A 26,059-nucleotide genomic window follows, 5' to 3' on the forward strand; every position below is an offset into this window, starting at 1 on the left:
GAGACAAGTATGGGGCGCGTTGCAGGGCTATTGGCTATGGTTTTCTTCCTTTCTCCTTTTCTTCATTGGGGGAATTAGAGAAGGATGTCGTTGCGTTGCTGAAGCGGGTTCAGGCGTTCGCTAGGACTCAGGATATTGGAGCTCGTGCGGCTGCTCACATCTTTAACAGGATTGGGTTCGCTATAGCTAGAGGGGTGGGGGCCTAGATTGTATCTCGGCTCCCCACTAATTTCTTGTAAATCTTTTGACTTTGTAGGTTTTTGTTATTTAATAATAATAATAATAATAATAATAATAATAATAATAATAATAATAATAGTAATAATTAAACAATTAAGGACAAGCCTACACATCCTTCTAAGGTCGTATATAGCTAATTAAAGGTTACAATTTTTGAAAAAATAAAATTATACTAAGCTGTGGCTTTTCAGATGACGTGCAAATTTTTGGATGTGGAAGATGCAATATGTGTGTGGTGATGAGGTTGATTTATCATGTGATAAAATTTAGTAGTGAGACAAGATAATTTCATATTTTTTATTCTCCACAAGGGAAAGAAAAATATGAGAACTAATATTTACATACATAATTAAACTACTACAACTTTTTAGTGCAGCAGGCCACACCATGTGACAGGGGTTACTCGAGTTATTTTGTTAGATATCGAGGGGTTCACTCAGTTCTAAGGTTACTTGAGGGGTTACTCGGTCAAGGGTTACTCGAGTTACAAAGTTAGGATTATTTAAGGAGTTCAGTCATGGGTTAAATATATACTCGAGTAATTTGGTTAAGGGTTATTTAAGGAGTTAGGGGTAACTTGAGGGGTTACTCAGTCAGGGGTTATTACGTCATTGATTACTCGAGGGGTTACTTGGTCAGGGGTTACTTGAGGAGTTACTCGGTCAGGGGTTACTCGAGTTACTGACTGAGTAACTCCTCAAGTAACCCCAGACCGAGTAACTCGAGTAACCCATATCATGTCGCACGATACATCATGCTACATATAAAAATTGTGATAAACATATCAAATGTCTGTAAAAAGATGTGACTATATGTCTATATTCATGCTATATGTGAATATAAATTACTATTTTTAGAAGTTACATGTTAAATTTCTAGTGTATTCGAGGCCATAGAAAAAAAGATATGACATTATTTGTATACGAAATACAATATTAATACAATAATCATGTTGTTTTGTAATAGAAATTTTTTTCCAGGCATATATTGAGTTCACAAAGTTTCATATCTGGTTGGCTACACCGCGTGGCCAAGATTACTTGGTCAGGGGTTACTCGGTCGATTAGGGGTTACTTGGTCAAGGGTAATTCGATCGGTCAAGGGTCACTAAGTCAGTTTGGGTTTACTTGGTCCGGGGTTACTCGTATTTTGGCTTGTGTTAGCCGTGCCAGTCACACAGAAAAAGCGTTATATATATTAAGTTAGTGGACAGAGTTTAATTATTTTTAAAATAAGGTGGCCAGTGTGTCAAGTAGAAATGAAAAAAAAAATGACTTAATATAGGGATTCATTATCAGTAGTTCAGTGATTGAGTTGAATCTATACTTAGTATTTAAAAAACACAAACCATCATGCACATCATGCCACGTGTAAAATTTATTTTTCACCTATGTCACATGTCACTTCATTTAACCTTTTCTTTTTTTAAATCCTCTTTCTCTTTTTTTTTTTTTTTTTTTTTTTTTAAAAAAAAAAAAGCATTAGCATTAACATGTATGGTGGTTGTTTGATTCACTTTCCCTTAACTTAATATCTTCCACCTTACATTTAATTTTCACCCCTTCCTCTCCTTTTAAAACTATTCATTTTCCTATAAAACCATATTGTAAAACAAAAAAAATTACTCCATCATATGCCTATAAACAACCCGTGCATTGCACGGACCAAAAGGCTAGTTATATTTAAAAACTTTACATTCAACTTAAGAATAAAAAAGTTGTCTTTAAAGTAGATATGATTATTTTAAGAGGTTAAAAATGCATGATTAAGACATATATGTAAGTAAATTCATTATTACTCATTAAATCGTTTTATCTTAAAATTTTGTGAAATTGATAGGAAAATTTGACATTTGCTACCAGCAAAAGGACCTTGCTTCACATTTACTACCACTTTAATTTTTTATTTTATCTTACTACCACCCAAATCCCAAAGTTATAGATATTGCTAACACTTAATGAAATCCGTTAGGATTCCGTTAAGTGGGACCCATTATTTCATTAAAAAGGATTCCGTTAAGCGGGACCCATTATTTCATTAAATAATAATTTATTAAAAAAAATGATTTTTTTTTAAAAATAAAATCCCAGCCACCCACCCCCTCCCTTTGCCGGCTTCTGTTGTCCGTGCCGACGCCCAAACGCTCTCCTAACGTCGGCAAACCCCACCTCCACCATTTCCCAAACACGACGATGCCCGTAACCACCTTAAACGAGTGAAAACGAAACCCTGAAACCCGTTTAGTGTGGTTTTGGGGGATAAATTTAGGGTTTTGGTGGCGGTTTTTGGGTGGGAGAAGGGGAGGGGGGGTCGATTCAGGGTGGGAGAAAGGGAAATGGGCCGTTTCGGTTGGGGGAAAGGGGAAAAGTGGTCGTTTTCGAATCAGGTTAGGGTATTGGTGGCGGAGGAGTGAGTTATGCACAACCGCCGTTGGTGTGGATTGGACAGTGTATGTGGTGTGATTTGGGGGCAGCATTGGACGGTGTATTTTGGTGTGGGTTGGTGCGATTTGGGGGCAAGGTTGATGTTGGTGGTGTTTGGAAAGGAGGTGGGCCGCTGCTGGTGGAGTTTGCGGTGCCACTGCTGGTGGAGTTCACGCTGGCGCTGCTGGTGGAGTTCGCACTTGCTGCTGTTAGGATGTGTGAGGTCGCCGGCACCGGAGAATCGTTTTTGCACTGGCATTGATGGGTTTGATGGTGGCAATGAGGGTGGTTGAAGATGGAGCGGTGGCTGGAAGGTGGTAGTGAAGTGGTTGGACGGTGATTGGCCCCCCCTAACGGCAATGGTAACGACATAAGGTAAAGGATAGTGATATCTAAAATTTTGGGATTTGGGTGGTAGTAAAAAAAAATAAAATTAAAGCGATAGTAAATGTAAAGTAAGGTGCTTTTGCTGGTAGCAAATGTCAAATTTTCCAAATAAATATAAGTAATAAGATTTGTAAGTGTACATTCACAGGTGCTATGCTAGTGATTTATTAATCTAAGGGGCCGTTTGGTTCACATGGGGTAATCGGAATGGAATGAATAAAGGAAATGAATCGGAATGGAATGAAAATCCCTCATTTTTAGGGTGTTGTTTGTTTTGAATAACAAAGGAATCACTGCCACCAATCCAACCACCACACCACCACCACATCGCTTAACTTTTCACGATTTCGCGCCTCCACCCAGCCACTCCACCACTCGTCGCGCCTCTACCACCACTCGCCGCCCTTCTCCGCATCTCCCCTCCCCTCGCCGCCGTTCGTCGCGACCCTAGAAGCATCTTCTCACTCCCCGTAAAATCTCTCCCAGCCCGCAAAACCCTAGATTCATTTCTCACTCCCCGTAAAATCGTCGGCGGCTCCCCCACCACCTTCGAAACCTTAGTGTTTAAGATTTCGAGTGTGGTGGGAACGCCACTGATGGTTTCATGGGGAGTTACAAGTTGTTTCTAGGTTTTTGCAGGGTTGGAGGAGGATTTTACGGGGGAGAGGACATCGACGAGCGACGGTGAGCAGCGGCGAGGGGCAAGTGCGACGAAGGGCGGGGGGACGACCGACGGTGAGGGGGATGGGTTTCCCGGTGGTTTCTGTCGGAAGTAGGATGGTGGTATGGTGTTGTTGGGGTGGCTAGGGGATAAGAATGGAATGGGAATACCTAGGGGGATAGGGAATGAAGTTGGAAGGATTTAGGAGAATGGAGAGAGTAAAGGGAACGGGAAAAAAAGCTTAACAAACAGCAACAAAGGGAATGGAGGCAGTTGATTTTCATTCCCTTTGATGATTACCCTTAACCAAACGACCCTAAGTCTCTTTTGAGGGTTGTTTCAAGAAAAAAAAAAAAAAAAAAAAAAAAAAAAAAAAAACTCCACCTAAAAAAACCAAAGCAAAAGAAAACCCTAGTTTTTTTTCATTAACAAAACTCTTTTCACTGTATTCAGTACTGTATGAAAACCGAAGGAGCAAAGAAGCTCCGAATCAATTGCAATGGCGGTTGGCGAATACTCTTATGAAACCCTAAGCCCTTTCCTACCTCCCTCCGCCGCCGTCGAAACCACCATTTCCGGCGGCGAAGACGCCGGCGACTACGTAGTGTTCCGCAATGAAATCTCTCTTACGTCATTGGAGCCCGCCTCCACTGACGCCGCCGCGACCGATTACTTCTCCCTTGACGTCGATGATGCTTCGGATGAAGTAATTGATCCAACTCCTATGCCTAAGGTGGTTGCTGCGGAGGAGAGAGAAAATGATGCTGATCGGACGCCGGAGTGGACGCTCGAGAGTGGTTGGTTTCGGGCCGATTGTCGGTTCAAGTGCCCTATGCTTCAGCTTCATAAAGGTTAATTTGGATACTAATATGATTAGTTTAATTTGTGTAATTTGTATCAAAGATTGTAGTTTTATTGTATGTTATGCAAATATATGTATGTTGTTTGTTTTGGTGTTATGGGTTATTATAATTTAGGAGTATAGCCCTTTTTTTTATTGTTATGAAGTAGAAGATTGTATATTGATATGGACATTATTGGGTGTGGACTTTAGGGAGTAGGGACTACTTTCCTGTGTTTTGGGCATCATTTGTAAATTTGAAGATTGAAATATATACTCGAGTTTCGAGGCGTGCAAATATTTCATTATGTGGGTTGCTATAAATGTTGCTAGAAGTTTGATGGGAACGGGAGTTTTTGGGAGAAAGTGAAATTTTTGATAGTTTGTGAGTTCATGCTACTGAGGGTGAAACTATGAGTGAGGCATTCTGTTTTGCTTATTCTCCTCATTCTTACCTGGTGAATAGAAGACCAGTCGCCCGTCTTTTGGGCTTGTTTTAATCATATTTGCTATATTTGAATAGAAGCATACTGACCTTATTTTGTATAAGCAACGGGTATATGAGATTAGGCAATAGCAATCTGTGCCGAATTTTTGTTGAGAGTTGTAAGGGGTGGAAGATGCACAGACATTGCTTGCTGATTTGTTGCATGCAATTTCAGTAAAAAACAATGTATAGGAAGTACGAGGGTGTTTGATTTTGAAAAGTAATAATTCACTCATCAACCATTACAAACCTTTCAGAGTGAGGCGTGACTTTCTTGTGGGTGCCTTATTAGTGTTGTTATAAACTCTTTACTATATTATTTTTTTCATCAATTTGAAGAAACAACATGAACAAGAATTACACTTTGTTTGCCAATCGTGAAGGGAAAGGGAGAAGAAGGAAAAAGAGGGAAGGGAAAGGGAGGAGAGGGGAAGGAGAAGGTGAACTTCCATTCTCCTTTTAAATCTCTTCAACAATGGAGGAATTTGGTTTATTAAAGGGGAAAGACAATGGATCCTTCCAATTCTCTCCCCTTCCCTCCTTGCATTAGATATCCAAATAAAGGATGATGCATTGCTTCTTTTCTCTTCTCTTCCTTTCCCTCCATTTTACTCTATCCAAACATAGTGTTATTGCTCTTCTTTTCTTCCTTGAATAACATGGGATACAGTCGTAGATGTGGTCTGTATTGTGATAAGATTACTATTCTGTATATATAAGCTTCTGTCCACAGAAGACTTGTCATGTATTTAATGTTGTATGGTAGTGTTATCAACTCTCAGTTGAACTCTATATTTGGTCATTTATGTGGTGTGAATGTTTAAGCGTCTGAGATGTCTGAGAAGCTGGTTGTTGTTGGGCTCTATGAATATTCACAGGAAGGCATCATCATTTTAGCATACAAGGCTATGTTGTTTATGAAGTAAGGCGCCATAACTGTAGTGAATTTGCAATAACTGTTTGTCTTTTTAACATCTTTTAGTTTTCTTTTGCGTGCTATAATGAATTCTGAAGATGTTATGCCTTGTCAATGTAATGTTGAGCCCAGTGTACTATTGGGAATTACTTCCTTAGGTTCTATTTAGTTGCTACCAAATCAAATGGCACACAAGCATAGAAAGAGGAGAGAGGAAGTGAGTAGGGTATGGGATTTGCTAAATTAAGAGGATGATTGGCTGGCAAGGTGGTATAGATTTGGAATTAAGAATGAAACTGGGTGGTATGGAGTTGGAGCTTGATATCTATGACCATGTTTTTGGTGTAGTTCATTTATGCATATAATTTTCATCTGCCAAAAACAGAAACTCTTGCTATGGGTTTCAACCGTTACAAACCCATATCTCATATTGGTAATCCACAATTCATTTACCTGCTTGGTTCCCTTATTGATGATACAGAATAAAAGCATGAGGGGTTAGGTAGATGAGGGGGTATTTGGCTCGACATATGATATCAAATATGGGGTTTGGTTTCAAATTCTTGGGTTTAAAATGGATGATACATAGAAATCCATTCCTAATTCCATTTATTTGATCTTGTGTATATAAAACTCAAAACCTCAAGAATTGAATTCTCATGGTCATTTGCTTTGGGGATGGTGGAGGTTATGTTGGCTAGTTTTCATGGAGTTAAAGTGTATGAGATGTAGATGGCTAGGGTTGTTGTGAAGTTGTTGAGGGCTGGATGCTGAGAAAATTTATAATTAGCAGTTATTATTTTTATTTTTTATTTTTTTGTTAAAAAAGTTTTTCCTAGAATTTGGCCGATTCAAAGGATGGGTTTTCTCCTAATCCACCTCCCTTGTGTGGTTCTGATTTTTATAGTGGTGGAGGTTGTGTTGCTTAGTTTTCATGAAGTTGAAGTGTATGTGATGTAGATGGCCAGTGATGGTGTGAGATTGTTGAGGGCTAGATGCTGAGAAAAAGATTAATTGGTAGTATTTTTTTTTTTTGAATTTTTTTCCCAAGAATTGTCCAATTTTAAGGATGGTTTTCCTCCAAATTTACCTCCCTCTTGTGATTCTAATTCGGTAGTGGTGGAGGTTATGTTGGCAAGTTTTCAGAATTAAAGTGTATGTGATCTGGATGGCTAGTGACAGTGTGAAATTGTTGAAGGCTAGATGCTGAAAAAGTGTAATTAGCAGTTGGATTTAAAAAAAAAAACATTAATTTCATGTAATTTGGCCAATTCTAAGGATGGGTTTCCTCCAAACCCACCTCCTCACCCCTTCCCCAGTATGAGAACAGATACGTCGGGGGGGATTTAGATTGTGGGCTCCACAGGTATGAAAGCTGTAATAATTATGAACCAAACAAGGAGTATGGGTTTTAGTGATTCCAATTCCATACAAAACCTATATCTTATAGCTAACCAAACATCCCCTAAGTGTATAGTTACTCATTCAACTGGTATTTCATCAAAGCAAAATTACTAAATTTTACATGATTGCAACTAATGTGACATTTCCAAAGAGTGAAAATGTTTAATGAAACAGAAATGGAGAGAGTATTATTGTTGGGAGGCAGTACTCAGTAGTCAATAGATTAGTGAAGGTTATTGAATTTGTGGCTGCATGTATTTTTGTTATCTTCTCTAGTTAATGTTGAATCTGCAGTAATCCTTGCCTACTTTAATGATTTTCGCTTTTATTTTACCTCGAACCATCTGTGTTTGGTTGACTATTGAGGGCAGAATATGAACTCAAGATTTTAGAAGTTTATAGTTCCCAAATTCCCAAGTAAGATGCTCAGTTATGGCTTGTCTATACATTTTTCTAAAAACCCCTCTACTGTTTTGCTTTCCAAAAAAAAAAAAAGGTTAGAAGACAGGCTGGATTAATTGTGTACTTGTATATAAATCTTTAGGGTGATGATTAACGAAAAGGAAATGTACCGATTTGGAAATCAAACTTGTTCCATGTCATGCTCCAAGAATTTAATTGCCTTCTTGAAAGAGATCTCTACCTACAATGAGAAAGATATAGGGGCCTCTTGCAAGCTTTTTCCTTGCCTTTGTTGGCCATGTTTTGCCACAATAAGGCTATGTAGGTAAATTACTATGGTGCTGAATTTATTAGTAGTTGATGAATGCTGATGGCTGATGAAGGCAAAACTACGCTGCAACCTTTTGTTCATTCTCTTTTTTCCTTGCTCAAGTAGGTGGGAAGGGTTAGTGAACTTGCTATTGAGCCTATAGCCAATATGAGGGTCAAGAAAATTTTGCTGAAATTGGTGTAATGACATTGCGTCTTCTTCTAGGTAACTTGTGAATTTTGTATAGTTTATTAATGGGATTAAAATTTTGGACTTGTTTGCTGCAATTGCTGTTGCCAGTTGATTGTCTGCTGCTTTCCTGGACCTAGTCCTAGATTTGACAAGTTGGGTTGACTTGTTGAAGGACTAGAGCTAAGAAGAGACTACGGCATGCACCTCTTGTAAATAAAAATATTTGGGCCACATCTTTATCAACAGGAATGGCAGTTAAGGATCCTTTTAGCAGTTTAGAAAATGAGCAATGTATATAATATGTTTGTTTTGTTTTGCCTCCACTCTGTTATTGAAAGACCAAGGTTTGTTGCATCTTCTTTCAATATTAAAAAGCTCCTAAAACAATAAACTTTTCTCCCCCACTATACACCAGGTTCTTTTTTCACAAAAAATAAACAAAAAACAAAGATTTAACTTTCTGAATGTATGAGTGCTATTTTCTGTGTTACATCTTTAAATTTGAAATACTTTTATCGTTGTATAACTAGTGGAATAGAGAATTTGCTTATAATATGACCTTTGACTTGGCCTCGCAGAGATCCTGGACTTCTGTGATTTTCTCTCCCCAACTCCTGTAGAAGCTGCAGCACGCAATGCAGCCATTGAACGTGTATCTGATGTTATCAAATATATATGGCCCTATTGCAGGGTATTTTTGATTCTCATATATGGCTTTGCCTCCTTTATTTTTTTTTTTTGTTTTATTTATTTTGTTGTGGTTCATTATTTTTATTGGTTTTCAGGTAGAGGTTTTCGGGTCATATAGAACAGGGCTCTATCTGCCATCAAGTGACATTGATGTATGTATGTTGCCTCCTTTTTTCAGGCTTAGTTCCTGTAGCCATTCAGTTTGTTAGTTTATTTTATTTTGCTGTTTTAATTCAAAATTTTGTATTATTTAGTTAATTGAAGTATTCTTACTAATATGTGCTTTTTGGGCAATGAATGACTAGTCATGTGATAATATGTAATTTAAGAGCTCTTACTCTTTGTATGTTTGCCTATGAGATAAGATGTATGGCTGTATGCTTGAGTAAAGCCTAGTTTGGTGGATAAATCAAAACAATTTATATAACAGACTAACACTAGAGCTGTGATGTACTCCATGTTGCTGTTAACTGTTTACTTCAGATCCATCCACTACCTATTTCCTACCTATCTAAATCACTCAGGCTTCCAGTTTTCATTTTATTTAATTATTTTTAATTGGGGGTGGGGTCGGTGGGTCACGGGTGTGTGTTTGGGGGGGGGGGTGTTGAAGGAGTGGGTTAATCTAAAGGGAGTAAGGGTGTGTGAGTTGCAATTTTTTTAGGTCTGACTGGGTGTTTGTTTTCTAATGTTTATTTATTTATTTATTTATTATTTATTTATTTTTTTAATTTAATTTTTTTTTTTTTTTGGTGTTTCACCCGGTTCACCCTATGGGCTAATGCTTGTTAATTGTACTGATTCTGTATGTTTTTATGCCTTCAAAGTGTTTTACTTATTTTATGTTTCTTATCATTTTTTTCCTTGCTGAACTTGCATTTCTGTCTGTTAATTGACATAAGTGTTCTGTTATTGTTTTTGTTAGGTATTGAGATTTGTTTTCAATGTCTCCTGTAGTCCTGTTGCTTTTATTTATTCTATTGGTTTGATGAATACTGGAGACATCGAACCACATGAATAAAAGCAACAGGGCCACAGGCAGCAGTATATTGCGTTTGTTTTTTCTACTCTTAAAGGCAGCAGTATATTTAAATCTTACAAAAATACTGCTGTCTTTAAATTGTTTTGTGTTTTTTTTTTCTCCTCTTACCCCCTTCACAGCTGTATCCAATCTAATATAGAAAAGCTTGAAGGAAATATTGCAAATTTTAAATGATGATTATGGGATTTTTCCATGAAAATTATCTGGCCTTACATTAGCTATGTCTCCACAAGGGGCCAGGAATATATGAGTTCATTCTTATAGCTGGATAAAAAAAAAAAATAAATAAATTTGTGCCCGTTTAATAGGAACCATTTTTTTTTTAAAAATATTTTATGCTGTATGACTGTGATACGTTAAATTTTTGTTATATACGTCTAACATAAGTTTTGTTGTTAACTGCAGGTTGTGATTCTCGAATCAAATATCAAAACTCCACAACTTGGCTTACAAGCTCTGTCTAGGGCATTGTCACAAAAGGGTATTGCGAAAAAGATGCAGGTATGAGTAGTCGTGGTATTGTTTTACTGTTATCTGAGATCATTATTAATATTTGGAAAACACTCAATAAGCTAACTTGCAAAGGAGCAAGGATATTGAGTCGGTATCATTATATCTGGACTTCTAGAGAATGGATTTGTAGTCACCGAAGTCTTACATGGCACATTTGCCTTTTAAGTAGTCTATTCTTAACTTTTTCAAGTTGTTATCTTGGGATTTCTAATCGAGGATGAATATTTGGGAGCCAAGTAGCTAGAGGGAGTAGAGGAGTAATTGGTATAAGCTTCCCATAATGGATGATCACAAGTTTCTCTTATGTGCTAGCCTTTTATGAAGCATGAAAAAAGTCACATGCTTTAATATATTTTGTAGAGTGACCTTATGGATGTAACTACTCTCGGGAAAAATACATATCCAAGAATGATTCTGGCTTAGTGTTTTGATATGTGCATGAAATACATGGTTCATTTTTTGAACATAGATGACCTAAGTCTCGCTTCTTTCGAATTTCCTGTTAATCTGTTCTCTCATCCCTAACACATTAATCACTGGTGCTGAATTTCTAACCAATGCCTTGTTGCTTCTTGCTGTCAAACTATATTACTCACCATTAAGTAGACCTGCCATAAACCAACCCAATATGAAATTGATTTGAGAAAAGTGGGTTTGTCCTCTGCAGTATTTACTTGATACATCCTGACTCGTTTTATACTTTACATGAAAACGTTGCATGAAAGGCAAAGAAATGAGATCATGAGAATGTTCCTACACAAGTCATCATGACTCATAAGCTATTTGTATCCATGGATCTAGCCTGACTTTCATTGGACTCTTTATCATTTGTATGATTGGATCTGGCTATGAATCTTTATTATGACATGATTTTGTGAGACACATTTTGCATATTACAATGCCATGGTTACATTTGTCCTACTCAAAGAAAGGAATAGAATGAGCGTCTTAAAATCTGTCCTCTGGCTGGTCAAACCTGGATTAAATGCTTTGAGTCCTAAACAAACATTTGATCCTTCCTCGAAGTTACTGGCCAAAATTTGCGCAAACATGGTGATACCCTATCAAAGCCTACTGTATGACAGGTCCACTCATCACCTCACTTTACCCAGTGATTCTCTCTGTCAAGGTGCTGGATAATTTTATGTAGTCTGTAGTTCACAGGGACTTTTCTTCTCTCCTTGGGTCAACATTTTTAGTGTAATTCAACTAATTATTATATACTAACATTTACTTTTGCATAAAGTAAAAAATGTTGCCATAATCGAAGGACGGGGGAAGTATTATTTCATTCTCCGATTCATAAAGGAAATCGTTTTGTGGAATTGTGCTTTCTGAAATTTCGTTAATAATTTTATGTTCCATTTTTATTTCATTAACTAGAGTACCTCTTATAATTGGAATTTGCTTCATCAATTTGTAATTTCGTTTTTATGTACACTGAACACACAGTATTTAACCTAACATGCTGTGAATGGATTTTCAGGTGATTGGTAAAGCTAGGGTGCCGATTATTAAATTTCTGGAGAAGGTGACTGATGTTGCATTTGACATTAGGTGGGGTCAATATCTCTTTGTAACCCTTCTCTTGTCTTTATTTACAAGTTTTAAGTTACTTTTTGCTGCCTCATTCTATGCCTTGAACCTATTCTTGCGTTTAGACTTACCTCATAATTAAATGAATGGAAAGTATGATAGGCAGTAATACTGTAAGTTTTGTGGGTAAATCTTTTCCTGTGTACCTTCTTTTTACTGGTTTCTTCCCAATTTCTGTTTTTTTTTTTTTTTTTTTTTTTTTTTTTTGTTCTTTTCCCTTTGGTCAATTACTTATCTTCTCTTGAGTAGTCTTCTATTTCTTGCTCATGTATTGCTTTTTCGTGAGCAGCAATTGGTTGTAGGCAGCCTAAAATGTGAAGGCTAGTTTTGTAGCAGTATTTTCTGCTCGTTGTGCTGTCCTATTGCTTAGTTGTCCTCTAATGTTGGGAGTGTGTGAATTGGTTTGCGTAATGCTTGGTTGTATTCTACTGTTGGGAGTTTTGGATCTGGTATGTCAGTGTGTTTGTGTGTGTCTGATGTTTGATGTGAAAAGGAGTATGAACCAATTACTAAGATGTACTTGTGAGTGAGTTGTGACAGGGGGAAGGGGTGCTGTTTGGCAGATCATAGTGTTTTTTATGTTGAGTTTGGCTCTGGCTTGCCTTATATGGTTGATACTTGCTTAATGTTCCCAACACTGAGATTCTTATGATACAAATCACCGTCACTGACCAAGAATTTGACTTTGGCATTATTGTATATGTGAATCAAGCCGTTTCTATATTGTTGGCGCATGGACCTTTTAATTCTAAGACTTGAATCTTTTTCTAAATTCATTTGCCTATGACAAAGTTTTAATAATGATGGAATTTCAATAGTTTTTATTCACGTAATGAGTTTATTAAAAGATTTTGTGGCTGCTTTTATCTTAACAGCTTTTAATGACAGTCACTTGTTATGCAATGACATGTTGATGGAAATTTAGGAAGAGAAGTATATTTTCTCTACTGTGATTAAATTATCTCATCTTCTTCTGTAACTGAATGGCCTTTATTTTCTACCTGTGTACGCTTGGATATGATTCTTGGATTATAATAAAAAAACATTCAAAAGAACTCTGATCTGCCAAATATTTTTAACTATTTTGGCACCTTTGAGGATTCCAAATAGGATAGCACGTTATGCCTTGGCTGGTTTTGCTTCAGGAGTTAAGTTAATGAAAAAGGGAAAGAAATGTTAATCTCTTGATAATTGTATGACTTTCTTTTTCCTGGAAGCTATCTAAGGCTTGTGCAGCATTGTTTCCATGTTTGTGTAGGGTACTATAGAGGTAATTAATATGTAATTCTAGAGCTTCTGGTTGACTGCTGTATTTTCGAGATTCCTGGTTTGTGGTTGGTTGGTTGTGGTTTTAACCTGTAGAATTTATGGATATTATGTTGTCTTTTTGGTGGGAATCAGATGATGTGTTCTATAGTACTAGCCCTGATCTTCAATTGGGTTTTGGGAGTATCATGCACCTATGAATTAAGAGAATATTCTTCAGTTATTTGTTCTGGTTTCTACTCAATATCATGTGCCTTTTGTTTTTTGTTTTTTTTTGATAAGGTGATTTCTGCAGAGGGCTGGATTGTTCTGTTTGAAATCCTCCTTTTTGCTTACTGTCTTAATTTGATTCCTCAGTTTTCTCTGCTCGGATACAAAGCTTACAAAATGACTAGCCTTTGACTTTGGATATCATCACAAAGGCTCTTGATGTTTTCTGTATTTTATGTTTGTTATGGAGTCATGAGTGATATTGCTTTTCTGAATATGGTTCAGAAGAAATCTTACATCCAATCACCTTTGCATGGTAGGCATGGTAGCTGTTTAGGGAATTTTTTGGTAATATTGATTATGATGTATTAGAAATTTTGAGGTTGCTTGTGGTGTTAATAAATATGGGAAACAATCTGCATCAGTTGGTAAAGATATTTATTGTACCTGTGGATGCTATTTTACACGGATATTTCACCAAAGTTGCTGCATTCGTGTTGGACATGGGTGTGATACTTTGAAGAATAGCAGACAGAACGTCTTGTGAGTTTGACACTTTTTGGTGAGCCTGAGTAACATAGCATCTATGTAAAGGAACCAGTGGATCATCATAAGGAAGTGTGTTAGCTCCTTTTATTATCTGTGTGGACTTGTGGATCAATTATATCTTGACTTTGTGGCAATGGTCCTGCATATGGATTGTGGGATTGAGTTTTCGTTTATTCATTTTTTCCTTGTAGGAGACTTCCAACTGATGCATTGAGTCACTGGCATGATGTTTTTTTTTTTTTTTTTTTTATTGTAACCCTCCTTTTGAGTAAAGTTAACACCTTCTTGGTAGCTTAAAGTACTATTCTGTTTTACCAATTAAAATAAAAATGTGGGTTGGAATGATTGAGACATTCCGTTTGAGGCTACCAAAATGACTTTCAGTAGTTTCATAGGAAGAAAAATTAGGGATGGTGCCGTGGTGGTTGGAGAGGTCTAAAGCATTAATTTCAGTAGTTGGAAATTAAACCTTCACCACTCAAGCCATTCCCCTGTAATCATCTGAAATATCAGGTCATCAGTTTACTTCTCTTAATAAAAGTTATTTGATTATGTAGTAAAAGAGAGTTGGTGAAAAGCTTGATTGGGAATTAGTAAAAAAACACGAGAAGAAAAGATGGTCAAGGTGTATGCAATAAATTAAAATACTAAAACGTGCCGGCCCCTTCAATGAATTACAATGTGATCCTAATATTCTTGAAGTAAAATTGAATTGATTAGTAAAATTTGTATTATGAGTGTTTGCTTGATCATATCTACATTTGCTTTGGAATCTAATGGATTTTTGCTGTTGTAGTTTTGATGTTGACAATGGTCCCAAAGCTGCTGAGTATATCCAGGTTGGTGAATCCTATTTCTCATAGGAAGTTCAATGTTCTATTATGTAGCTATTCTTCTAAATAGGCATATTATTTGCAGTTTTTAACTATTATATTAAGACAATCATCCTTTACAACTACCTAGTAGTCCTTGTTATTAGTTAAAACGTATATTCACTATTCAAATCTCCTACGTCATTACTCTCTCTTTTCTTTTTTCTTCTACCTTCTTTCCACTGAATTCCAGAAGTAATGAACAAAAGTTAACAGTTTTTGCGGTAATTGTAAATTGCAATGGGTTAATTGAACAATTTCTCCCAATGATTAATCCAAAGAATAGAACTATTACTATCGATTGACAATCTTAATCTAAAGAATTGAATAACTATCCTAAGATTCTCAACATTTGTAAACCTCAATTTGAAACTTATAGCTTTTTGATTTTATTATGTTGGAAAATGGAAATTGCCAAGGTTTTCAATTTACTGCATGAATGTTGAAAGATGGTGGATTTTAAGTAAAAGCTTTTGAATTTCAATGGAGTTTGTTGGATTTGTGAAGAGAAGAAGATATTGAAATGGGAGAGAAATTTTGTTAAGCGAGGTTTATTGATGGAAGCTGCTAGCGAAATCTGTCTTTTGGTAGTTTTGCTCGAATCAAGACTTGATAAATGATAGTTGTTTAAATAAACATACTTATTAGGCAGTTGTTTTCAAACCTCGATAACTATTAGGTAGTTTGTTCTGAATTACCTTTTTTTATTTTTGGAGAAGTGAATATCATGTCTTAAAAACTAGCTAATTCAATCTGATGAGCTCTAATCCTTTTGGATGTAAGTAGCTGCCTCCATTTTTATGATTAAAATATTCAAATATTTGATCTGTCTGCTCAGATTACATCACTATTCTGTGAAATAGGTAGTTTGAAACGTACATTCCTTGTTTGATAAATTGCACAATTTGAAGATACAGACTGGAATGACGATCTTAATATTTGGAGCCTTTCAATGGCTGGCTGTGTTCCAAAATAGTTTTCTTTATGATAATTGGCTGATGTGACATTATTGGGTTTCTGTTTGGCTGGAATTTGATTTATTTTTTTACATATATTGCTTCAGCTGTCCAGACTTGTGGTAATATATGGAAAATATAGGAAGATATCTGGATTATGTCCTTCCTTTATCCTTGTGGGTGAAGCAAGTAGATGTGTTTAGAGCCAGCCTTAGGCACCAAAGACAGTTTTGAATATGGGAGCTTCCAACCTGGATGCAACAAGTGGATAGATAAACCCAATATTTCTCTATTTCTCATTTCATTTGGTTCCCCACCTCGCAGCATCCATGTATCTCCTTACTTTCAGGGATTGGGATTTGGATCAAGATTTAATTGATGCATGGCTATTATTTCACACCATAATAAGTATTAATAACTTGAAGTTTGCCGTATACCTTGTTTTGGATATGAATCTTGAACACTATTCCACCCTTGAAATGATGGGTTTTTCAATGTTTACTACCATAGATTTTAATTTAATTTCTTGCTTAACTTATTTGGCTATATTTATCATTTTTATTGTCTAATATGAATAGCTCAATAATATATTTGTAATATATTTCCCAGGATGCAATATCAAGGTTGCCTCCCTTGCGGCCTCTCTGTTTGATTCTTAAGGTTTTCCTGCAGCAGAGAGAGTTGAACGAGGTACTTTGTTGCAATGTGCTATCTACTTCTTTTCATATGCTTGGGAGTTGAAGTTCCCTTTGACTTCATGATCTCTGCTCAATTATAGGTTTACTCTGGAGGAGTTGGCTCTTATGCACTGCTTGCCATGCTGATTGCTATGCTGCGAGTAAGTGAAACTTTAATCTTTAGAGTTGGTGAATAGGAGGATTTATTGTATTGTTTTTGTGCGAGAGACCATAGAGATTCCATTGTAAATATGCGGAGCAACGTACCAATTTGATTCCTTGAAGTAGCTTTCTCCCTCATTCTCCTCTTGATCACTCTTTCTAAAGTTTCATATTATCTCTGAAGAAATGAAGAACACCTTTAAAAAAGAATATATTTTATATTATCTTGTTTGCCCCCCCTCCTGGTATTGTAAAAAAATCTCAAGAATGAAAGACTGAAAGAGAAGGCACTTTGTTCCTTCTGTTTGTTCGTAGTTCCCTCCTCATTCTTAGTGTATACTATTGATCTATCGAATAACTCATTAGATTTATCCTTTGAGGAGCAAGGGAGGGATTGAAAATTGATATTTAAAACCTAATGTACTCTACATATCTGTTACTTTTGTATTAGTGTTACCAACAAGATATTTATTATATTGGTTTTTAATAATTACGTTTTCATTTTTTATTTCAAAATGAGGCATCTTCAGGAATAGCTCACCAAATTTGTTCTTAATTTCTGCTCCACTGATAAAAATGAAGTATTTCTCATTTATGTGATATGATTTTTTAAGTGTAAATATAGAGATTGCCATCTTATGCTTGGGAATCTGTTCTGTCTCTTGAAACCTGTTAGCACAGTATGAGGGAATGTCGTGAAAGTTTAAGTATTATTGCTCTTTTATGGCTCATGACTCCAAAGAAGAAATTTAGCTTGTTTATTCTACTACCTCCGTTTCATATTATTTGTAATGATTAGACACTTTCTACTCACATTTTATGTCAAATAGTGGCAAATAATTTGGAACAGAGGTAGTAATTTCTGTAAGACTATCTTTCTTCTCTTTGTACTTATTAGCCAATTATAAGTTAGTGCATTTTGTGTTACTGAACCTGTAATTTTCTGTAATGGTTTGTATTGACTTTGTAACCTCTTTTAATTGTGTACAGAGTGTGAATGACTGCCAAAGGTCTCCAGAGCAGAACTTGGGAATATTATTGGTATGTTACGAAGATAAGAAATCTCAATTTTCTCTCTCACTTCCTTGTTTACAGGGAATGAGAGTCACAGGATTTCCGTATCTATCGTATACCTTATTACAGTTTATTTCGCTTACAGTCTTTTCTATATTTAATAAACTAAGATTTACTAGCAATTGCGCTATAGGTCTGAAATGATGAGGACCATGTGTTTTTCTCTGAACATTGAGACACATGGTATTGATGGTAATTTTTTGAGGCTGCTTCGTGCAAGTTCCTTTCTGTTATCATTTTGAAGTTTGTCAAAGTGATTTTCTTCTGTAGTGAGGTTGTCCTATTTTCCTAACTGGCATTGACATTTTATTTGACCATTAAAGATTGAAGCATGAATTCATGACAGTTATGCAAAAGGAGCTAATGATTTAATTTTTCATCCATTTTCTTGGGTCTATTTACAATGCCACCTAGGCACCCACAGGTTTAATTAAATTTGGAAGTTCTATCTAAGGTCTTGTTTTCTTCACCTCACATTTGCTGAAATGGAATTATTTTTGCCGAACTTAAAATTATTTTTATTGAACTAAAATTAATCTTAGTGAATTGAAATTATTTTTACTGATTATTTTAATTGATTCTCTATTATATCAGTCCTTTAAAGTTGTTGACTTTTGTAGATTGTAATTTATTTTAACCGAACTGAATTATTTTATTGCATTGAATTAAATTTTACTGAACTTAAATTATTTTTATTGAATATTATTTTTGTAAGATGAAGAGATTAGGGCCTAAGTAGCTTTTTGTCTCCAGTTTTCAGTAGTACAACTGTTAATTTGATATATTTATTAAACACAACCCCGCCCCGGGGGAGGGGGGGGGGGGTTGTTGTCGCACAGTTTTTAAGGAGGAAGAAGGTGGGGGGGTTGATCTCAGTTATACGAGAGATTTGATTGTACCTAAGTACTCAATTATTGCTTTGAAGTTTTTGTCAAGAAAAAAAAATTATTGCTTTGAAGTTTCAACCCAAGACCAACAGTTACTGATTCAAATTGTTCTGACAAGAAAATCAAGGAATTGCTTGGAGTTGGCTGATGACTTGACAAAAATATTTGCATTTATTTTAGTCTTTAAATGTGCATTTCAAGCTCAAAGCTATATACTCTGGTGAGTCTTGAAGTATACGGTAATTTAGGGAAATTTCGGCTTATTGTTTAGAGATGTAGGTAGTGCAGGATAGTGAATTTGGACTTGTTGAAAATTGTAAGTTTTTATCTTTGGAGCTGTTCAATTTGAGGATTGAAAGCCTTTTGATGTGTTTTAAGTGTGTTCCACTGATTTTCCATAAAAAAAGCATAGCTTTTTGAAATTATAGCTTCTATTTTTAGTCAGATATGTTGATTAAAGAAGGGAGGAGAAGTAAAGGGACTCATATAGAGTTGTAAGTATGAACTTTTATGCTTTTCAAAGGCTTATTTAGAGTAGAGGGGAGAGGAGAGAAGGATGGTGGTGCTGGATATAGGTTTTTATTTAATACTTCTCCGTTTTCTTTTAAATGTAACACACCTTGGCACACACTTTGAGGTAGGGATTAAGCATTGTAAATTGACAAATTAGTCAGAATAATTTATACATGTGGTACCTAACCCTTGTCTAATCTTGGTATTCAAATTATATTGATAAAGCCGCACATTTACCTACTCTAATCAACTTCCTTCAAACAAAACCTACTTTTATCAACTCTTAAAAAGCGTGCTAAGGTATGTTGCATTTAAAAAAAACGGAGGAAGCAATTCATTTATTTTTTTCAAATAGGTTAACTGTAAAATGGAAATACTACACTCATTGTAGCTTATATCTATTGGAAAATATGCATGGTTTGTTTATTGGGAATATTGATTGAGGTAATTTTTGTACATATCTTAACTTTGGGATAGCGCATTGTGAATTGGGATTGAATTTGCTCTTTGTCTTGTTAATTTGTTTTTTTCCCTAATCAATATTAAAGGGCATTGAAGGCACGTGTGAGTCGTAGCTATTACTGTTAATTTGCATGCCTCTCTACATATGTTATAAGCAGTTTTTTTCTTTTGCAAACAGGTTAAATTTTTTGAGTTCTATGCTCATAGATTAAACACTTGGGATGTTGGTGTGTCCTGCAATGGAACAGGAACCTTTTATTTAAAGAGTCGCAAAGGGTATGTTTCTTTCTTTGCTTGAAACTCTTGTCTTTTTGAAGATCATGTTTTGCTATGTAGTTTTGACCATTTGACAGATTGATGGCTTAAATTTTTATGATGATGGTTTCCCATACTTTACACATGTCATTCTCTGTTTGCATTCCAGGTTTCAAACTAAGGGGCGCCCATTTCTTATATCAATAGAAGATCCGCAGGTCAAACTTATGCTTTTTTCTCTCAAATTGACTTCTGCTGTTCATCATATTTATTTTTTTGGTGCTTGTGATACTTGAGAAATTTGCTTTTTTGCATTATACTCTTAGGTTAAAAATGGTTTGCTAGCTGTCTTAGTTTTCTTAGAAAGTTGAATTTTCCTTTTACTCAGCAGACACTATCTTTTGTTTGTATGCAGACACCTGGAAATGACATAGGGAAGAACTCTTTTAACTACTTTCAGGTATATTCTTTTCCTTGACAACTCTGTTCTTCTCTCCGTTCACATTTTTGAATCAGTCAGATTTGTTTAATCTGCTGGTAGTTTGTGATCATTGAATTCTCTGCAGTGAAAGTTTTATACTTAAATAAGGGTTCATTGTCTGCATGCGAATTCCTTTTCTAATCTTGCATTATTGTACATGCCATGAGAGAATTTGGGTAATTATAACAAATAAGCAGATGCTTTAAATGTTGAGGTAGGATCCTGTAGACACCATTACGTTTAAGTGCTCTGCAGATATAGGAAATTAATCCTGTTTTAGTGACTTTTTTTGGGTTCGTTTTGTCTTCATATCTCCCCTTAGTCACCTTCTTCTCTGTATCTTCCTGCTCATTTTGAATGGAGAACTCACTTATGTTTTTGGCTTTTGTATTCTAATTATATAATATTTGAAGGCATTGGAGTAAAAATAATGTTGATGAGAGCCTGTCTTTTATTGAATGGGATAAGCACATCCAGATCCCTAATCTATCCAGGATGGTAACCTTTGAGTTTTCCTATGCAGCCTTTTTTAACTTTTTCCTCCCTTCAACCCTTTATTCCTTTTCTTTGAAGATTTTAATACTTGTCATTTTGCTCTACTCACTTGCATTGTATGTGGTCTCTAATGCACATCTTTGAGCATCAATATCTTTAATTGCACACTAGTGACATTATAGAAAAAAAAATTATATTTTAAGGATATACATTAAATGAATCTAATGAAATCATACATGATATGAGGTACATTTTTTTCTTGTATGCAAATCATAAATTATAGTCAAACTTATTTACTTTGACCACATAAATATCAATTGTAAGAACAAAAATTAGCATTACAGTTATCATATCTGAATTTGGAGACTTCTTAGGTGTCCTGATATATTTTATTTTAGAATTTTTCATTCCCAACTCTCAGATCCATACCCAAGTTGGATACTTGTTTTAGTCCAAGCATTATAGGTGGTGAGAGTGTCATTTAGCTCTTGATTTCCGAAATTCCGAGCAAATGACTTTCGATCATCTAACGTTTGACTCATTTTTCAGGGGTATTGAATTATGCTCCTTTCATATTTTCTGTTCTGCTTTAAAGTTATAATTGCCAGCTTAAGATAAATTATTTGGTGGCTAAGACGGATGCTACTTTATGGGAATCTTTGAGATCATTGTACTACCTCCGCTTCATATTATGTGCAACAAAGGCCTTGACATGGACTCTTAGGCAAAATATGTTTGTGAGTGTTAAATGGAGAGAGAAAGATAGAAATGCATGTGATGAGGAGAGAGATGAAGAGAAATCACAACTTGAAAGGAAAGAAAACAATTATTGCACATTGTGTCACATCCATATTTAGCAAATGTTGCACATAATATGAAGCAGAGGTTGTTTATGATTTAGTTCCTTGCATTATCTCTCTAATAATATCCATTTTAAGGTAATGTTTGGTTGATGTGAGAAATAAATTTCATGGACATTCACAATTCATTAGAATTAAATTCCTATATCAAATTTCGTAGGAATTAGCTAAACATGTTTGGTTGTGACTAAGCCATTTGCAAAGCATGGGAATTTTGAGTTACCAAGGGGGGCTTGGTAATTACTCCCTCCGTCCCAAAAAGAATGACCCATTTGGCCAAAACTTTGTCCCAAAAAGAATGACCCATTTGCATTAAAACACCACCAATTTGCAACAATATTTGTGCAAAATTAGCTTCCCCATATAAAAATTTGATTTTCCATGTTATTTTATTACTTTCTCTCTCTATTTTTTTACAAACCCCATGTAAATTTATTTTTCCAATATACTTTTACTTCTTTTTATTTAACTTCCTTAATACCCGCGTAATCAACCCAAATGGGTCGTTCTTTTTGGGACGGAGGGAGTAGATTCTCATGTTATGTGCAAATTGAAAATTCCCATGAATTTGCAATTTCTACATTTCCACTTTATTTAGCCAACCAAACAAACCTCTCATTTTCAAATTCACATGATGTTCTAATTCCCTCATTTTTTTTGTTCGACCAAACAATACCTAAGACTCAAGAGTGAGACAAAGAACCCATTAACCCATGAGACAAAGAACCCATTAACCCATTAGATGCTATTTGGGGCTATATTCTCCTGTGATGCCTTCACATAGAAATTTTAAGAGCTTAACCCTTCTAGTGTTTTTTTCCAAGCTTATAACAAATTGCAACCATTTAGAGTGTCTTGTCTTTGTTGAATGATAAGAATGCAAACTGAAGATTTTTTAATAGTTAATTTGGTTTAATTGTTTTTAGAAGTTCTTGAATTGAATAATGGCCATACAGACCGTAAGTGGGCACAGGTAAAATATGAAATTGAGAGATTCTGTATACATGGTATACTTCTATTATTGCTATGGTTGTTGCAATTTACTAGACTAATTTTGGTGAATCATCTGTTTTATGTACAATTGCACTCTTTTTTTGGGGCTATTTTTAGGATCGTAAAATTTATTTCTAGGACCATGTATAGTTCTGTTTTGTTTATAACTTTGTTCTTACAGAGTTACAGGTGCTCTAGAATCTAGATGCATATCTAGTTTTTATTTGGAACTTTGATTGCTTGAACATCTTTACTCTCTGATTCTACTGCTCTTGCTGTTTCATAGTGAGCTGAATCTAGATGCATGTCTAGTGTTTACATAGAAATTAAGAGCTTAACCCTTCTAGTGTGTTTTTCCAAGCTTATACTGTAACAAATGTGCAACCTTTTAAAGTGTCTTTACTTTGTTGAATGATAAGAATGCAAACTGAAGAAATTTTAATTGTTAATTTGATTTAATTGTTTTTACAAGTTTTAGAATTGAATAATGGCCATACCGTAAGTGGGCACAAGTAAAATATGAAATTGTAACCAAAGAAGCCAGATTAAGCACTATTGAGATATTCTGTTACATGCTATACTTCTATTATTGCTTTGGTGGTTGCAATTAACCTAGATTAATTTTGGTGAATCATCTGTTTCATGTACAATTGCACTCTATTTTTGGGACTATTTTTAGGATCTTAGAATTTTTTCTAGGACCATGTGTAGTTCTGTTTTGTTTATAACTTTGTTCTTACAGGTGCTCTAGAATCTAGATGCATGTCTAATTTTTATTTGGAACTTTGATTGCTTGAACCTCTTTACTCACTGAGTCTAGTGCTCATGCTGTTTCATAGTGAGCTGAATCTAGATGCATGTCTAGTGTTTATTTGGAACTTTGATGGCTTGAACGTCTTTACTCTCTGATCTAGTGCTCTTGCTTGTTTCATCGTGAGCTGAATCTAGATGCATGTCTAGTATTTATTTGGAACTTTGATTGCTTGAATGTCTTAACTCTCTGATTCTAGTGCTCTTGCTGTTTCATCCTGAGCTGAGCTCACAAACATAGTTTGTATCTTTTGTACTGGCGAAGTGGTGAGTCATTGGCTCATTGCTTATTACTCTGCTGCTAAATTCTCAACTGTTGTGTTTCCCTCTTCAGATAAGATCAGCATTCATGATGGCTTATGCGACGCTTACAAATACCAAAACCATCATGAATTTGGGTCCCAATAAAAGTATACTTGGAACAATTATTAGACCAGACCCAGTTTTGTTGGAACGAAAGGGAGGAATTAAAGGCGAGTTGACTTTCAACAATTTACTAACAGGCGCTGGTGAAGCATTGGATTCACAGTATGATGAGAAGCAGGATATCTTGTGTAATTGGCAATTTGACAATGATTATGAGGAAGAACCACTGCCTCGTGGTGGCAATGCCGAATGTAGTAGTCCCTCTTCCTCTGGTAAGAAGAGGAAGGCTTCGAAATCAAAATCGTTTGGGAAGGTCAAAGAGAATGGAAGCATCGGTAAGAATGGTTATGAAGAAAATGGATCCAGAAAAGAGAGGAAGAGAGAAAAGAAACGATCCAAATTCTTGTGATGTTGAGAACCCTATATCCATGGAAGCATATTTTATCCTGAGAAGCCTTGGAGGTTGGATGGATATGTTTGAGGTATATGATGCCGCTACTAAGATATCACAGGCTCATCTTCCTCTGTTCCTCTCTGGACAGTTACTGCAGCTGATTATGTTAACAGATTTCCTGGAGTATCCAGTATTGATGGGCAGAAATCGTTCATAAGAATATGGGAATATGCCATATATATGGAAGGTACTGATTTTTCTTGTAATATCTAGTTTCATTTATATACATAGTTACTTACATAGGATTAGTAGAGGGTAGCTTCGTAGGCAGTTTTTGTGTTTTTTCGATAGGAAGTGAGTTGATACACAATGAAATGTAAAGTGATACATTTTTCCTGTGGTTGTCAATATTTATTTGTTATTCATATTCTTAATTCCGAAGTTTTGTTCAGGGCTTGGAGTATTTTTCTGCGAAATGGTAATGGAAGTTCAAATTAGTTTTGCAAGATGCATGCACCTCAATACAAAGTGCCATTCAGATGGAAGATGGTTTTTAACTTTAGAAAGTCTTAGGGAGCAATTAGCATTTACTTTCCCCTTTAATCATTTGATAGATTCCCAAGCTCAAAATAGTACAATTTTTTGGTTCTCTTTTGTAGTGAATTTGCTACTCTTTGGTTCAAATTTAGACATTTTTTAGTCCACATGATTGAAAAGACAGTACACGGGATAAGGAAACTGAATCAAATATGAAGAGGCTATTAGCTTCAAGGTAGCTTAATCGGCGAAAATGCTAATGTACAAGCTGAAAAACAGTGTCACCATGTAAAAATCTCCGCTTCCTCTGTTTCAAAGAACCATTTTAAGAATTTTAGAAAAGCCAGTACCATATAAATATTAATGTATTTAGCTATTTATAATTTTATATAGGCATTTTCCAAACTATTACCTCAGAATCTGATATATTGCAACATGCTGATGTTTACTGTTTACGCAATTTATCAGCTACCTTTAAAGCTTTATTTATTTCTCTAATCATATCTTAATTAGTTCATTTCTCACAAATCACACAACTTATGAACCTTATAAAAGTCTCCAGTTTATTTTAAATGCAACACTTTAGTAATACAACCATTTTTTTTATGAAACAAATCTTTTAATGGAAATTACCATTGTTTAATTATATTGTATATCTCCTTATCCCTATTCTCAGTTTTCACCCTATACATACTTTTTAATTTTTTATTTGGAATATTGTAAATTATCACCCAAAAAGGGATCATATTTTGAAATTACCACCTATTAAATTAAAAAACATTTTAAATTGCCACTTTTTTTTGAATTTCTGGTGAAATTTCCGATTGTGGGTTTCACCTTATTAACTTCTCTCCTTTTTTTTTCTTCTTTTCTTCAACCTAACACTCTGACAACTCCATTAAACTCAAAATTCAGCTTCTCTCACCAATTTCCTCACTTAATTCTTCCAAAATCATCATTTTTTCCCCTTTTTCTTCCTTTATTTCTCTGTCAAATTCTCAACCACCCCTTTAGGGTTGAATCAAAACCCTAACTTCACTTATCCTCCTCCATTTCTGCAAGACATACCAAAAACAAAAAAAGGTACTAGCTTACAACTTCATGAAACAATGAATCATTCAAATATTTCTTTCACA

General features: G+C 35.3%; 1 protein-coding gene across 2 annotated transcripts; it reads left to right on the forward strand.

Moving 5' to 3' along the window:
- Positions 1–3,775: 3,775 nt before the first annotated feature.
- LOC110720165 (non-canonical poly(A) RNA polymerase PAPD5-like) lies at positions 3,776–25,090 on the forward strand. Of its 2 annotated transcripts, XR_002511290.1 has the most exons (14): positions 3,776–4,562; positions 8,842–8,954; positions 9,049–9,105; positions 10,401–10,496; positions 11,995–12,065; positions 14,926–14,968; positions 16,567–16,647; positions 16,736–16,795; positions 17,787–17,837; positions 19,911–20,008; positions 20,157–20,205; positions 20,403–20,447; positions 23,961–24,633; positions 24,839–25,090. XR_002511290.1 is itself a non-coding variant. In XM_021899177.1 (13 exons), the coding sequence occupies exons 1-13, from the start codon at positions 4,211–4,213 to the stop codon at positions 24,399–24,401; spliced, it is 1,557 nt and encodes a 518-aa protein (XP_021754869.1). In that variant the 5' UTR covers positions 3,776–4,210; the 3' UTR covers positions 24,402–24,837. The 2 variants fall into 2 exon arrangements, 1 of the variants encoding a protein (XP_021754869.1); XM_021899177.1 differs by lacking the exon at positions 24,839–25,090 and having other exon boundaries at positions 23,961–24,837.
- Positions 25,091–26,059: the final 969 nt, after the last annotated feature.

The sequence above is a fragment of the Chenopodium quinoa genome, unplaced genomic scaffold, assembly GCF_001683475.1.
Source record: "Chenopodium quinoa cultivar QQ74 unplaced genomic scaffold, ASM168347v1, whole genome shotgun sequence".
Taxonomy (NCBI): Eukaryota; Viridiplantae; Streptophyta; class Magnoliopsida; order Caryophyllales; family Amaranthaceae; genus Chenopodium; species Chenopodium quinoa.

Bases quoted from the DNA above. Each gene is read 5' to 3' on its own strand.
- LOC110720165 (XM_021899177.1), top strand. From the start codon at position 4,211: ATGGCGGTTGGCGAATACTCTTATGAAACCCTAAGCCCTTTCCTACCT. The intron at 9,106-10,400 runs GTATGTATGTTG...TGTTAACTGCAG, and splicing joins TGCCATCAAGTGACATTGAT to GTTGTGATTCTCGAATCAAA. The intron at 12,066-14,925 runs GTGGGGTCAATA...TTGCTGTTGTAG, and splicing joins GATGTTGCATTTGACATTAG to TTTTGATGTTGACAATGGTC.